This window comes from Perca fluviatilis, chromosome 11, assembly GCF_010015445.1.
Source record: "Perca fluviatilis chromosome 11, GENO_Pfluv_1.0, whole genome shotgun sequence".
Lineage (NCBI taxonomy): Eukaryota > Metazoa > Chordata > Actinopteri > Perciformes > Percidae > Perca > Perca fluviatilis.
The window spans coordinates 20,647,370-20,663,845 of NC_053122.1; the positions used below are offsets into that span (position 1 = coordinate 20,647,370).

The following is a 16,476-nucleotide window of genomic DNA, read 5'->3' on the forward strand; positions in this document are numbered from 1 at the left end:
GCTCTTCATGTCAGTTCTGTCTTCCTCTTCTAAAAGGTATGACTTGTGTTTGTATGGGAATGTGTTTGTATGGGAATGTGTTTGTATGTGTGCCCCTGCTTTCTCTCCTTTCCCCCTCCTCCCCTCCCCTCCCTGACTCTGGCACTCAACCTGCCTGCCACCACCCCTCCTTCCCCCAATCATAGAAGCTGATTCAGCGAGTCAGGCGTGCACCCGGCACACACGATGGCTGCAGCAGCTGGAGCACTCTCTAGGTCATTATGGCTCTCTTCACTACGGGAAGAGGAGGAGAGGAGGGGAAGAGAGGAGGAGCAGCTCAGATAGGAAACTAATCTGACAGGTAATATATGCTCTTCCTTCGCTTTCGGACGGAGTTTACCCCCTGACGGGCCTTGACGTCTCCTGTCCTGTCTCTTCCCTCTTTCTTCTTTGGATGCGATCAGTTATTAACCGCATGGTTTGCCTGTGAGTCGCGTAGTCGAAAGGGGGAGTGGAATGCACTGTTCTGCAGCAGCAGCGGCACTGGGACAGAACTTAACCAGAGACCACCTTTGGGCTTTTTCCCCCCTCTTCTCTTGTTCCTCTTGTCTTAAAAGAGGGAAAAGAAGAAAAGAAATAGAAAAAAGTACGGAGAGGAAGAGGATGCAGGAGAAGGTGAAGCAGGGAAAAGGGAGGCTGGGGAGTTGCTATGGTCCACATGGATTTTAGCCCTGTTTTATTGCACTCTTCAGTCTATCTTTCTCATCTTTCTCCCTCCCTCCCTCTGCCCTCCCTCCTTCCCTACCTCCCTCATCTTGCACGCTCTCTCTCTCTCGCTCTCTTGTGTTCCTGGCACTGGCCGGACATGCTGCAGCAGCAGAGCTCTTTGGCTCATTAGGCTTCATGGTTGCAGCCCTGCCGCTATCTAATGACGGACTCGTTAACTGAGACCTGCGCTGGTGTGGAGAGACATTCCCTTACGCACAATTCACCCTCTGCGTCCGACACCTTCCAAGATGTTTTTGTACCATCTCTAAGGATACTATAATTACTGGGACTTGTTATTGTTATTTTTTTCTTTTTGGTTCTTTTTGGTGGTTTGGAGGGGCGGGGGAGGTCACTGCCATTCTTAATTGATGGGAGGTAAGTTTGAGGACATGTCACATTTTGAAGCCCAAGGTTGACTGATTGGGGCAGAAGGATGGAATGTGGCGTCAGAGAGAGGGGGCAAGAGAGAAATTGGATTGATGGTACACAGCTGTGAGAAGTGTACTAACACAGATGTGAGGGTGAGGAAGGTGAGGATGGGCGGGAGGAGATATTGGGCAGCATTGGTTGGCTCAGTAGATGTGTGTCACCGGCCGAACCCACAGCACTTAGGGTAGTAACCCAATTTCTCCTCTCTCTGTAACGGATTACTATAGCTAGGCAGGGCATGCAGGGCACAGAGTACTGCAGTGCTATCGCCCAAACCAGAACAGACATAACAACCACTGGGCTAATTCGCTGGTTCACGTTCCCCAACCTTCATCCCGCTGTGTGTAGGAAAGAATTTCACCCCCGCTCTCTCCTATGTGCTCACCCTCTCGGGTGGCTGTGACATTTCCTAAACAGGACGTCACACCTTTAGGACCAGGCTCATCCACCAACTGTCACCTCCAGTTCAACCCCCCCTCATTGCTATTCCAAACCGTTCCACTGCAAAAACACTGCACCAATTTTCCCATTTATTCTGTTCTCTGCAATCAAGTCTCCAAACTCAACCATAAGCTAGTCTTCCCTAATCCATTTTTCGTTTTACACCCATTGCCTCAGCACCCAGCCTGCTGGCTAGCTAAGCGTGGCTGGAGGCAGTGTTGACTTGTGGAATGTGTTGGTCGGGGGCAAAGTTTCATTAGAGACTTGCTGAACAATTCTCGCCACCATGCAAATGGTTATTGATCTGTTCCACCCACTCTGCAACAGAACAGCAGGTTTCTCTGTAGACATAGACAGGTGAGGTTTGATCAGAGGAAAAAGGAAGTCAGAAAAGAGGACCATAAAAACAGTTTATGTGTGGGAAGAGAGAGAGAACAAGGTACAGAAAGTGAGAGGGGGAGGTCGTTGGGGGTATAGCCAGGACCAATCCACAAGTGCTGAGTGGGCATTAGCGCCTTCATGTGACCTATGGCCTGCCTCTGCGCCTAAAGCCCAAATCCTGCTCACAATAGCTTCCTGTTCCACTTGGATCACCCTCGTTTTCAAACATCAGCAAGCGCTCAAACTAGCCACTGGGGACGTTGCTGACACAAGAGAGACGAGGGACAGGCAAGAGCTACATATTGGTAAAAGTAGAGGTAGGAAAGAAGAGAGGATACAGAAACTGGGGGTGAAATAGGAGAACGAGGTGGTGGTGAGGGAGGCAGACTGAAAGAGAAGTGGGAGGAGAGAAGTGAAAGTGTTTAGTGTGTCAGCGGGGCCAATCAGCTTATAGGTGCACCCCTGCTCGCAAGACACACGGTCCAAAGCAGATGATCATCATACAAGACAAGGTGCACACAGAGGCACCTTACACCATGGACTTTCTATCAAGGAGAAAACTCTTCCCTCCTTTGCTGCCGTTTTTGTCCAAACCCCTTAATCTACCTCAACATTTTTCATGAAAAAGAGAAAAAGCCCACCTTCTAAATGCTGTAAAAAAGAAAAGGGGAGCTGTATTCCTCCCCCTGGTTTCTCCCAGAACTTTGTCTGGAGGACACCGGGGGTCACCGGGACAGTCGACTATGGTATGGACTGCAAACCTTCGGTTATGTTCAGGGGCGGGGGGACGGGCTGTTCAGCCTTACATGGCAACCAAAGGAAAGCCTTGAGTGTTGAACTGAATTTACTCTCAAAGTCACCTTACAGTGCAGACTACCATACTTGGGAGAGAGAACGGTGAGGAAAAATGTTCTGCTTATAACTTCCTGACCTTGGCGAAAGGTGAGAAAATTTCATATCTAAGATTACCTCCTTGGTGTACATACTTCTTTATGTACCCATATGAACATATGATAGCTATGGAATGTAAAGAAGTATGTATTCTTGGTGGGGTGCTAGTCCTCGTTCTGGGAAAATGATGTTGGACAGCAGTGTCTGAGGATATGTTTGTGCTTTGCAGATTGTTAATATGAGTGTTATCATGGTGTGAGAGAAAATAGCAGGCAAAGTATAGAGAAGGAGAGAGGAGGGAGAAAGAGAGGGGAAAAGAGAGAGTATGAATGTGAGTGGTGAGGCTCATACATTAGCTATACTGTCTCTGGGCAGTCTCACTGCAGCAATATTCGCTGTAGGGAACTTACTGCTTTCTAAAACTGGCTGACTTGGCCAATAAAAACCTCTCATCTAAGATATGCCAACAATTCATTGGACAATTATGTAAGTTATGTAAGCATAAAATGATAATCATGTTTTGAGCCTGCTCTGTCACTATTGTGAGTTTAGCCACCTACACCAACTATGGGCAAATAGTCGCCTTGTGACATTGCCATATGAACAGGGCCTCCTTTCATTATTGGCCGATTTTACTGCATTACAGCCATTGAAATTTAGCCAGCTGCAACTTAGAACCAACTTAAGCAAGCAGCGAGTGGTATTGTGGAGCTGCTCCTGACCATTAATACCATAATCTTTTCTAGTGCTCCAATATGGCTGAAGGGGAAAAGCAAGCAAGGTGAACTGGACCAAAACTCTGGCATTTTTTTTTTCTTCTTTTTTTTTTTTTAACATGCAACTGAAAGAGCAGGAAATAGTTGCTGAGGAGGCAGAATGAAGAGGGACTGATGCTGGCTCTATCATTCTGCTGTATCATATGGCTTCCGTGTTAACAATCTTGTGTGTTTAACTATGACTGCCCTCCCTTTATGCCGATGCCCTTATTCGCACCCCCACCCTACATCAACCCGGCTGCCCCCGTGCTCCCCTCCCTTCCCCGATTCCTGCTCTCATTGTTCACGTTTGCTATGCTTGCCAAATGCTTTGCTGGGCTGCATGGCAGTCAGATTAGACCATCAAAAAGTGACAATGCAGGATCAGAGTCAACTCCTGCCTGTCAGCTGATTCCAATTGTTGACTGCTTCAAACAAATAAAGGCAACAGAATATGGACAGGGGCACAGAGAGAAATGAAGCGAGGGGGGAGGTGGGGAGTAGTTTGCATTGCGAGCTATTCATATCTAACACTTTCACCTATTCTGACCCCCTCTCTGGCCCGTGCTTGGATCGTACATAATCCCTGTACCATGTTTTAGCACAGGTTTACTTCTCTTTAAACCCCTTTAATGTAGATATATACTGCTGTACTAAAAAGGTAATATTTTCCACTGCATTTTAACTTTTATCATTGTTATTAAATTATATATCTGAGGTCTGATCAACAAATTAGATAATTAAAGGCTAAACAATAAATATAAATGTATATATGTAAACTGCTAACAGTAAACCTTGGATGAAACTGTAAAACTAAAATACATACAGTACCTGCATATGAATTGCTTCCTCATAAAATTTGATTTATTTTCCTTAACTACAATGTTGTTAGATGCGGCAGGCTAGGATGTATGTGTGCCTACAAAATTTCTCCCGCAGTGAAAATGAAATGAAAAAGTGTATGTATTCCACTGTAGTACGACAGCTCTGTATGAAAAACAAGACACTTCATTCTGAACTGATTAATATGTGTGTAGGGCTGACTTACTCTATTCCCCTTTAATTGAAAGAAATATCTAAATTGAGGTAACACACCTGACATCCACACTAAAAATCTGCAACTTTAGTTTACTGACAATGGTTATAAGATACTTAACTCATTAACAAAAATAATTGTAGCTTATAAATCCCTTTCTGACATTCTTTATTTTTTCCTCTGATGAAGTTGGATTTAATGTATGAAAAATAAAACAAAAGTCCTACTCAAATGTTATTAACAGCAAGGGCCACCACAATTTAATTTGAGGAGAACATCAGAATGAAGCTGCATTTTTGGGCTTCAGTTTTCATTTCTTTCTACCATTTAGACCCATCTGCATGATATTCTGTCTAGCTCTCTTTTCTGTCAAGACATCAGAGGCGTGTAGGAGTGCATGGCTTGCACTGCAAGTTTCTCCCAGGCCCTCAAAAGCAATGACCTGCTGTCTGAGTGACAAACACAGCAGATGCTGACATTATCAAATGCTCAGTGCCTGTCGTCCCCCCTGCTTTTGCCCTGTTATGGCCCTTAGACGAGGTGAGCAGCCTGGCCACCTGACTCTGAGTGACTGAGTGTGTGTGTGTGTAAGTGAGCAAGCATGAATGTGCATGTGTATGTTACAAATAGACCTGCCTCTGGTGTGCCATATCAAGCCGGCCCTTTATTGACCTCCATCCTGTCTACAAGCAGTGCTGTACATCACTCAGCTGTCGTTGGCCACTCTGAGAACCTCATCCGTGCCTTGGCAGAAAATGACAAGCTTCCCTTACAAACCAGTGTCAAAAGGAACATTTATTACGAATAATGATAATGAAAAATGAAAATAGCTGACATAAATGTCACTTAACTGTATCTTAATTCAAAGATTGAGCTACAAATACTTCAGCAGTGAGATTAAAATGGGGGGCAAAAATACAATAATACTATACATGGCTATAATATGGGAAATGTTTGATGTTGCTATAATGGTAGGAATGGTTTACGGAGCTTATGACTGCATCTAACATAAGCTTTAGGCACACATACACAAAAACATAATCAAAGTTGTTTACGTGGGTGCTACTGTGATCATTTTCGTATTAGCACAGGGATAGTTTTTTAGTAGAAAATGTTACAATATTGTACTACTGGAGAGCTCTGAAATAGACATGAAATAATCTGCCCTCAGTCACTGTTCAAACAGTACCCTCTACACTACAAATCAGTCTCTAGGACTTAAATGATGGTTTAAATTAATGTTATGACTTGACACCCCAGAGTGCTGCTGTAGGGGCATGAGTGAAAGAGCTTGTGTATGTGGTTATGCCTCTGCATTTGTCTGTTGGCCGTCTCGGTGACCGCAGCGGCAGCGTGCTTGCAGCAGAGCCCATCTGTCAGAGCCTGTAATTGCTTCATGACTCCAGGACATTTGACTCAAGTGCACTGCCACAGATTATTATTATCCTTTTCTCAGGGAACAATTTTTCCTCACTCTCTGGGAGGGGGCAAGCATAAAACTTAAAAAGATAGCGAGGAGGATAAATAGACTAGTCTGGGAGGCAGCAAAGGAGAAAGTTAGGTAAGGTTGATCAACTGTACCTATGTGTTAATGGTGTGGTGGTATATGGGGTGTAGTGTGCTAAATGTAATGTGTGTCACACAGAATGCAGGAGAGCGAAAGAGCATTGTCCATTTCAACTAGTGGGTGAGCATGGTATGCAAACCCAAATCCATGTTTTAATAAGATGTTTAAATGCAACATGGCCTTTCTCTGCTCAGTGTTTCCCTGGCTTTTTTCAGATAAAACTCACTTCATAACAGTTCCCAGTCCATCTCGGAAACAATGATTCCACAATGCTTTGCTAAAGCTGGTAAAATGGAACCAAATCACCTCTTGAATGGATTTGGTCCCCTTCAACCAGCTGTAGCTATGCTTTGATGACTACAGGAGCTCATTTTGCTGTGATGCCTTCAACACTCACTGTAATGGCAGTGGGCCACTTCTTGATGATGACTGGCTTATGGCTTTTCTCTACCAACAACATCTGTGTAACTGTCATGTTCCATGCTAAACCTGTCTTATTTTTGACTAATAAAGACATCAATCCCAGCTTCAAAACTTTGGTATGGTCCACTTTCATGACTGAGTGTTACCTCTCTGCCGCCAACGGGATTGCTATTCTGACCACACTATCAATGGCTGTTTCAAAAATAGCAGGGGGTGGATGTGCAGTGTAAGCTATTTCGACACAGCACTCGTATGTCTGTACGGCTGTCTTGCTAAGACACCTCCTAAACTGACTGGATGCTAACACTCAATTACACCGTGGGTGGGAATAGGCAAAAGCAGATAGCCAATGCAGCTCAGCAGGGGTACAATGGCATTGTAAAGAGATCTAAAGTAGAACTAAGACAATGAGAGTGCAAGAAATAAAAAATAAATTGTTGTTTAGAGACTGTACAATACACACATTCAAACATTTTGGCCTCCTTCCCCTGAAACCTCCTGCAGTGAGGTTGGACAAGCTGGGTTAGATGATAGCCAGATGCTCTAGAGGACAGGAGCTGAACGCACAAATCACAGGAGCAGCCCGTTCACAAGCAGTTACAGTCTCACACATTCACTCACTGTTACTGCAGAACAGGCTGATCAAACCAAACTACCTTCACACCGTCTCCTGACCACCCTCCTTTTCTTGCCTCTCTATTTCTTTTGCCTTCCTAATTTAGTGCTTAACGCTATGTCAAACTGACCTTCTCTCAAACTCAGAAAATATACAGCATAACCACAAAAACAATCTTGAATTACTTGTTTTCCGAAATTGATCTAAAAGCTGCAATTTATCTAATTTGTCTCATTACTCAAACTGATTTGAGGATGCTGGTATAGTATATACAAATAATCTATTAAATCCATTGTAAATAGCACTGTATTCTCCATTTCTTTTGAATTTGAAGTGTTTTCCATTGGACCAATAACCATGAAATCTCTTAGGGTAATGTAAGAGGCACTAGCTTACTCAATTACAGTAGTCTGACTTGATTAGCCTAGTCTGAAATGAGCAAGAGAGGGTGGAAAAATTCCTAATTCAATCAATGGCAGCCATGAAGAACGTGAATAAAGCGGCAAGCAGATTGGTCTCTATGGGCCCACAACACTTTTTTTCTATCAAATTGTGATCTCTGTTACAATGCTAACGTTATGCTGTTGCCTATTAGTATTGTCATTATATTGGTAATACTGCATTTTGGAACACAGTGTGAATGATTGCAGAGCCTGCGTTTACCATTTGGGATTTGCCTGTATGTTGCCATATTAAAAGAAAGCTGAGCACTATATGAGAGAGGGAGCAGGGCAAATATCACAAGGAGGTGACACGTAAAAGGGTACGGATCATGGCTGCAGGGCTTGTTTAGAGCCAGTTTATGAGTCATGGGCTATTAATCCTATTGTTTACAGTATTGTAGCAGCTACTGGCTTCTAGCAGCCCGAGGGAAAGACAAGCCAGGCTCCCCTTGCAGGCTTGGCCTGCGGTAAACACACACAGGGAGAAAACATAATGTGGATGTCCGAGAAAATCCTTTCCTCAACACGTTACTACTGGTTATAAAAGCACTTTCAATTTAGTAGCAATTGTAAAAAAACAAAAAAACAACTAGGTCTAATTTATGAGGCAATGCCTTTACACTCTGTAGTGGTGTGCGTGTGAGTAATGAACAAGGCAAAATATAGTAAAACTCCCCAGATTCTGCTGCACCCCTGTTGGTAGACTTGATTTGTCGGTGTATTTGGGACTCCAAGTTAAAAGATCCATCTGTCACCCACAGGGTTCTTCCTATGTGTCATGTCTTCCTCAATCTTCTCTCCACCGCTGGAGAACCGACCCGCGCTATTAAAACACCCAGGCACATAACACACATAAAACACACACACACACACACACACACACACACGGGACTCTGACACACTCTCTGCTTGAGCCCAAAAGCTAGCGTTTGATATTGATAACTTATCTCAATTACAAAGAAAAAGCGTTGCAGTACACAAAAAGGAAGTTGAATCATAATAGTTTTGATGAGAAACATTTTAGATTAGCCTTGTTTAGAAGCAACGTAGGCCAGGACATTCTGTGCCGGTGCTCAATCTAAACACGAGAAGGGAGAACGGACCTACTATCAGGAAGCAATAATAACCTCAATCATTAACTGGAGGGGCTTCATATCATATCCTTCATCCAAGGGGCTTCCGATCAACTTTCAACTCCAAGCACTTCTTCATGACAGTCGTCGAAGGCACTTTTTGAAATATGATTCTATGGTAGAAATACCTCTAAGCACTCAATCGAAACAAGTGAAAAAACACAACAGACAAGGTACTTTCATTTCAACCTAGGGAGAGATTTTCGAGGGCTTTAGGACTTGTGGACTGTCTCCCCGATATTGCAGCAGCTCGAGCATGAAATAAAAGTAAATGGGCAGACTGGAGAAGGCGACATATATCTTCGTTTCTTTGAAGGCAAGGGGACAGAGTGTGGACTGAAGCAAGCAACGCACACACAACAGGAGCCCGGATACAGAAAATACTGTACTCCAGCACTTTTCGCAGCTAAATCAATGAGTCTGACAGCAGACCAGCTTTCTGCTCCTTTACATTCTGAATCCTGGTTTACCTATACACATTACGCACCCATTGCATTTTAATATTTACAATGCAAGCAATTTTGTTTACACACTGCCAGTCTGTGACCTTTCCTAAATATGTTTACCATTATTCATTAAAGTTTAAAAGCTGTGCTATAAAAGAGTAACCTTATAATGTTTGTTTTTTTTCCTCACGGACTACAAAGTCAGGCTGGGATAGCTGACCATATGGCCGATTTTGTGTGTTGTGTGATTTTTATACATTTTGTCATTTATTGGGTATAACACGAAAAAGGTTTAACATGTGGATTCATCAAATAGACCCTTAGCTATATAATTACATTTAATTATAAAATTTCAGGGATCATCAGCTCTGGAACGACCTGCCAAAGAGGATTGGTCCGGAAAACTGGTTCCGTATCTTTAATAAGAAAAACACATTATCATAGATTTACTTTACTTTATCAATTTATACTTTGTGCATTACTGCACTTATGTTGCTGTTCATACGTTGTATTTATTTTTTAATTATACATATCATTTTCGTCTGGTTGATGCCTTTTCTGATTTTGTCTTCTTTTTTTTTTAAAGCACTGTATTGTCTTCAAAAGTGCTATGTAATTTGTTTTGCCCTAAATTATTGTTTTTACAACTATTATTTTGATCGTTTGGCTGTGGAGAAAATAAATCCTTCCCCCACAATCTCTGTCACATAAATCTATTTGCCAATAAAATTCAATGGAGATTAACCCATTGACAACAGATTTGAATGCAAAGCATGTTTTGTGTTTTTGTATAGTTATTCTTTATGTCTAAGTCAATCTGCAAATCAATTGATCAGTGTACTACACAGGAAAGCAGTGTGCCAGAGGTGGAAGGCTGGGTCTGGCCAAGCTTGTGGCATGTGTTCCACAGCCCACTGATCTCAATTCCATTTGTCCTAATGCCAGTGAAGGGAAATGACATTTAGCCTGGGATAACCATGCTCCTCTGCAACCATACACGTACACACCAAAAGCGCTCAGCACCGGAAGCAGCTGTTAACTTTTCTAGCAGTCACTTCAGTCTATAACACTGACCCCGTAATGTCAATGTCCATCAATTTAAGAGACCCAGCAGGATCAACCTGATACAGACAGCTGTCTCACTGAGCCATCTTTAATATGCTCATGGTTGAGAGACAAGAATAAAGCAGCCAAAGAGTGGAGCAGTCACCTCCTACAGCCAGAAATAGCTATGGCCAAGGACAAGGAGAACTGCTGCTGCTGCACAGGCCAGCCGCTTCAGGCCAGCCTCTGCTCACAACACACGGTGACGGACCAGCATAACAGTGAAAAGAAACAACAAATGAACGTCAAGGGCTATTAACTACACTAATAAAAAAAAGTCAATGTAAGACAGATGCTTTCAAGGCCTCAAAGGTAGTCTAATGTCAGTTTGAGACCATACCATCTGTTGGGAAGATGGATGAAGCCTATAGGCCTGCTTCAAACTTCAATCAATGTTAAACTAAATTGAAATCCCAAAGTACATTTTATAGTATACATATATGAAATGTGATCAGTGACGTTGTGGAATTCAACTTATTTTAATTTTAACTACTTTAAACTACTTTGACATTTAAGTGGAATATGTGGAAGAATTGTAAATGTCCACATGAACGTCCACACACTGAAAATTGATCTTTACAACAATTTGTGAAATAAACCCACATTCTGAAGCCATGCTTTTACACGCTTCTGATGCCTCAATAGGATCCTCTGTCGGTAATCAAAATTTCTTATTTGTTTATGTCAATGAGTGGACCTAGTCAGTCTCCTAGTTCAGACCTGTAGGTGGTGAGCTCACATTTTTCATTCCAACGGAGGATGATTAAGTAACAGATTAGTAGTAACAGATTAGTGATTCTGCCACAGCCTCTGGCTGCTGAGAAGCAAAACATGAAGTCTAGTGGTTGTAATTTAGACTAATATTTTCAAAGGATTGACATGACTTGATAATAATTTTCAGAAATTTAATTTCTTGAGCTTTTTCAGTTTTGCTGAATATTCAGTACCAAATTATGCATCTGTTAAGTTACAATTTAATACTCAAGTCTAAATCATACAAACAACATGAGTACTAAAAATGTTTGCGGTAGGACTGTCACACATACAATTTAACACTAGTCTGGTGCCCATACGTTGTTAGGGCTAAAATCCCTACACACCACCAATCTGATTTCCATAATTCTTTACTGCACTGTGAACTATCTTCAAATTAAGTCTTGGGCATCAATGCTAAATCAGTCAAGAAAGAATCAGTGTGTGAACATTATCAATATATAAGGCTTTTAAAAAGGTAAAAGTTTAGGTATTCAGCATATCTGTACCAAATCTAGGCTTTACTGAAAGTATTAAGCAGCAAATTTATTTAGATCCTGAGGACACGGTTTCCACATATTCCACTTAAACAAGCTCTGGCCCCTCGTAGACACCAAAAAGGTGCGGCAGCGAGCGGGAGAGCAGGACAGTGTATCATACCTGGGGTTTCCTCGCAGAGCAGCATGATGCAAGGCATTGAAGCCGTTATTGTTGGTGATGGTGACATCAGCACCAGCCTCCAGCAGTACTGACAGCATGTCATCTCTCTTCTTGCTTATGGCATCGTGCAGGGGTGTGTCCCCCTCTGAATCCTAAAAAGGGAAACCTTGTGTTACTTACTACTCTCGTACTAATCTGTGATTCAAACCCTGGTTAATATGACCTCTCTACTGTGTCAGAAAGCATTTCTCAATATGTAAAAAAGTTGCAGTGATAGATACCTGAAGGCTGGGGTGGCAGCCAAAGTCAAGCAGGGTTTTAACCACCTGCAGGTGGCCCTTGTTGACAGCTATGTGTAATGGAGTCTGTCTTCGCTTGTTCCTGGCATTCAAGTCAGCGCCGCCCCTCTGCAGCACCTCAATGACAGAGCCCTCATCACCAAAGGCTGCGTGGTGCACTGCCCGGTCCCCATCTTTGTCCTGAGTGCAGTGACACACCCGAAAATAATGACTCATGTCTGTGAGCAGTTTTTTTTCCTACATAGTGAAATGCACTAACATGGGCTAAGATGCCTTTTGTGATAAGTAAGAATATGGATGAGGAGAAATGTATTAAATTATACAAACCTCAGCTTCCAGGTCCACGCTGTGTTTAAGCAGCAGCTTTAGAACATCCACGTGACCATTCTGACTGGCTGCCTGCATAGCAGTGTGTCCAGCACACTGCCCGTTCACCTGTCAACACATCAAGAGTGAGAATATGGGTGTGTGTCAATGCCATGCGTCATGTTTCAAGTTTAGATGTGCATCTACTGAATTAGCTGTTCACCTAAGGGACCTATTGGTGAGGCTGTGTTTAAGCATTTGTATGTGTGGATGAGCATGCATGGCTGTGTGTGCATGTTTCATCACCAACTGCAGCACTGCAAAAACTCAGAGCATAAATATTAATGTGGACTCCTTTGGGAGTCTCAAGACATCTCTTGTCCTGGCAGGCGGATCACTTGGCCAAGCTCAGTGTGCTCAGCTTTAAGCAAATAATTCCACTGAAAGGCAGCAGGGCATCTGGCCAGTCTCACACGCACACGCACACGCTCTCTGAGCGAGGACAGTATTGCAGACTTGAGGTAAATGGTTCTCATAACTATACAGGGCACTAGCTGCTGTCCTGTGGCAAACGGGTGTTTTCCCTGTCCTGTAGCCGGTGTTAGAACGCTATCTGCAATGATATGGGGTTTGTAGATCTCAGCTTGATTTTAAGAGTGAATTGAGTCTGTGCTGCAGTGCACACCAATGCTCCTGGGTGCCTCCTCTGGGCCCAGCCTTAATGCTTTTCAGATTGAGAGAGATGCAGGAGTGGGAGGATCTCAGAACCCTTTCCTAGGAGACTCCCAGCCTCCACAATAAACTGAGAGCAGAACAGCATAGAGCACAGCCAAGGATATTCCAGCTCCAATTAGAAAGAAATCCAGCGGCTTCTCATTCCAAAATACTGTATGTTGAACACTTACATCCACATCAGGTCTCTTGAGGATGTCCTCCACCTTGGCCAGGTCACCATTGGCAGCTGCCTTGACCAGCTCCTCATTTATGTCTCCAGACTCTTGTGTCTCGAATAGTTTTTTCAGCAACTGAGACAAACGCTCTGGCCAAAAAGGGGGAACACATCAGAAAGTGATTGCGTGTAGGTGTCAGAGAACAGGGAGCAGTGAGGACAAAGAACTAAGATGACACCCTCTCTGTGTCAGTAGTGCATGTTCATACATACCTCCGGAGGCGTTGCTGACAGCAGAGCCAGAGGGGGCAATCTTGGTGACAGCGGCAGGATTGTACGTCCAAGATGTTCCACAAACCTCGACCTTCAGGTCACTGTCAGAGTAGATCTGCTGCACACGGCCCACCTTGCCAAGGGTCTGTTGGTAAATGTTGCGACAAACTCATTAGTATATGGAGGGCTGTTGTCTTTGGGCTATGTTCTGTGTAACAGAGCCTGTAAGTGGCAGAGGAAAGATGTAGAGAGATTGTTAGAAAGAGCAAAGGATGAGAGGGTGGAGGAAAGGAGAAAGAGGAGAAAATACCAGCTCAACAAAACAATTGTCCTACCCGGAGCAGAAACCAAGCTTGTTGCAAAATATACCAACAGACAGAAAAAAACTAAATATTACTGATTCAAGCTGTGTTCTCATTATTCAGAGGACATTTACTTGCACGAGACAGAAGATGGATATACAAGAAAGAGACCCTTCTACTGGCTAGACTATTCTTCATCTATACAGGCAATATAGAGAGGACAGAGCAAAATGCTTTCCAATTTTGAATCATATCATCTCTATATGAGAAAGAGGCACTTTGAGTCTGTCAAGCCAGGTCTTGGGCAGTGCTGGAGGATGCCATCAATAATGAGGACTGCTGCAGTAGAAGCAACAGCGGGCGACAAACAGCCGTGGTTAGTGATCAAAGCTACGACCCATCTCAGGGTTTTAAGGCTCATTAGCTGCTGAGGGGGCCAGTTTGGCAAGGACAGGTGGCATACTGGAGTGGATTGGCATTACATAATCTAAGGCGGGCAGCAATGAACACATTCATAATAAAGGGAAGAATAATGTCGCGTTGAGACCAAAAAAAAGATAAATACAAAAAAAAAAAATGGCAGCAACACAGCCATAGAGTGATTTGAGGGGAGGAATCATGTCTCTGCATGTTGTAATACTGCAACATTTCTTTAAAGAGGATAATGGACTGGCACGGCTGAGTGTGATGGGAACAGCAGAAAATTACACACAGCTAGATGAATTGACCCTAATTTACGGAAGCTTCTTGCATACAAATTGTGTACTTGTGATGAAGTCTAATATAAACAGCAATGATTTGAAGTACCAAACATATAACACATTTTTCCTGTCATGTTTAAATTAAACTATCCACTGGAGTGTAGTTCCGATTTTAAGATGTTTTGTCACTCACACAACTTCATAACTAGAGTCCAGTGATCAGATGATCAGATAAATGAAATAAATCTCCACAGGCACATTTCTAAAATGTATTCTACAAACGTTTTTTTTTCTTCTTTAAACAATCATGAACATTTTATCCATGTATATGTTAGCATACAAATTCAATTATATGATTTAAATAAATAATGCCCTTTTTAATGGTGGTTCAATTTGCACAAATGTGTGTGAACATCTTTCAGACTTACAGGTAGCATCGCCTCGGCCCACTCTCCATGGCCTCTTTGGAGCAGCTTGATGCGGTCGATGTCATAGCAAATCTGGACCAGGTCTCCCACTAGGAACTGGGAACTGCCTCCCTCTGCCCCGGCTGCTACTTCACCGCTGCGCACTACATTGGCCTTTGTCAGCACGGCTGGGTTGAATGTCCATCTGAGGATACAGAAATTAATGCATTCAAACAACTCAGACTAATTCACTCACAATTCATAAAATATCATACCTGACCAAGTATAGATCTGACCATGGGATATTTGGGGATTTGCAAGCTATGATTCAAGTAACTATATGTAACTTTGAAATGTTTCTGAAACTGTGTAATTTTTCCATCTGATGATCGTAAATGACCTGTAACAGCAAACAAGACTTACAGTGAAAAGAACCCTATTTTTATATAGTTTTTATTAATGCCTTTGCCCGGGTCCGATTTTTCCCTCAAAGTCACAAAATGATTTACGGCAGGCAGACCAGCTCTACAGTAACACATTCTGACGGGTCACAGATTTCGGCATAACACTGGAAAAAACAGTGTTAGTGTATCCAGCCAGGTAAAGGGTACCAGGAGATTTCTTTATATAGGCCTAACTGTACTTTGATTTTAAAAGTTATCTGTTGTAGTTATGGCTGATACTGAGGCAGGGCAACCACAGAAAAAAAGGAAATTAAACAAAGAACAACTAAAAGCTAAAAGGGAAAGTGACAGACGAGGGGCGAAATCCCGAGTCAACCTCAGTCGGGTTTTTGACAGCTGGAGACAATTACAAGATTGTAAGTGATTCAAAACCGAATTGGCCCTCAGTTATGTAATATTTCTATTGCATTCATTAAATAACTTTAGATTGCGCAACCTGGTTGTACACCAGTAGCCGACATTAAATTACATCCCCCTTCCATTTAGCGCCCGGTTTTATTTTTTGTTTGGGTTGGCCTACTAAATTTTTTTTAATTATTATTAGGTTCGTTACTACAAAAAAACTCTTAATGCTTTGGCTCGTGACACAGTGACAGTGATAACATTACCCAGTTTAGCTCATCCAACGTAGGCTAAGTTACCATATGCAACACTTGAAATGCAACAATGCATCTGTGACGTATTCTCTTATTGTAAATAAAAGATTTTGTCTGAGCTAAACATTCATCGCAACTATATGACCTCCAGGTAACTAACTCCGTAATACAGCAACGTAAAGATAAGACCTTCTCGACAGCAGGTGTGGTAAAAACACTACTGCTTTTGTCCAAAGCGGCCGCTAGAATAAACACAAACCGAAAATTACAACAAAAAGATTATTAAAAAGTTGAAATGATCAATGTCAGGCAGTGTTATGAGATTTAAAAAAAAAAGTATGAATACTAGAAGGAGACTGATAATTAGCAGTTAAGATGCTAAGAAGATCCACTTTTTAATTATATTTTACTAAA

The 16,476-nt window shown here is 42.5% G+C and overlaps 1 protein-coding gene and 1 long non-coding RNA gene across 7 annotated transcripts in view; one reads left to right on the forward strand and one right to left on the reverse strand.

The window, feature by feature from the left end:
- The window catches only part of mib1 (MIB E3 ubiquitin protein ligase 1), a 55,539-nt gene that overhangs the window by 27,082 nt on the left and 11,981 nt on the right, over nucleotides 1-16,476 (reverse strand). For all 6 annotated transcript variants that reach the window (XM_039815050.1, XM_039815049.1, XM_039815048.1 and 3 more), the window contains exons 7-12: nucleotides 15,024-15,207; nucleotides 13,593-13,737; nucleotides 13,336-13,469; nucleotides 12,452-12,559; nucleotides 12,107-12,304; nucleotides 11,826-11,977 (exon numbers count right to left, since the gene is read on the reverse strand). In XM_039815050.1, the coding sequence (XP_039670984.1) occupies nucleotides 11,826-11,977; nucleotides 12,107-12,304; nucleotides 12,452-12,559; nucleotides 13,336-13,469; nucleotides 13,593-13,737; nucleotides 15,024-15,207 (921 nt within the window). The remainder of the gene's footprint in view (nucleotides 1-11,825; nucleotides 11,978-12,106; nucleotides 12,305-12,451; nucleotides 12,560-13,335; nucleotides 13,470-13,592; nucleotides 13,738-15,023; nucleotides 15,208-16,476) is intronic.
- LOC120567944 lies at nucleotides 1,236-6,781 on the forward strand. Its single transcript, XR_005640642.1, has 2 exons — nucleotides 1,236-2,940; nucleotides 3,636-6,781. It is a non-coding gene; the product is annotated as an uncharacterized LOC120567944 (long non-coding RNA).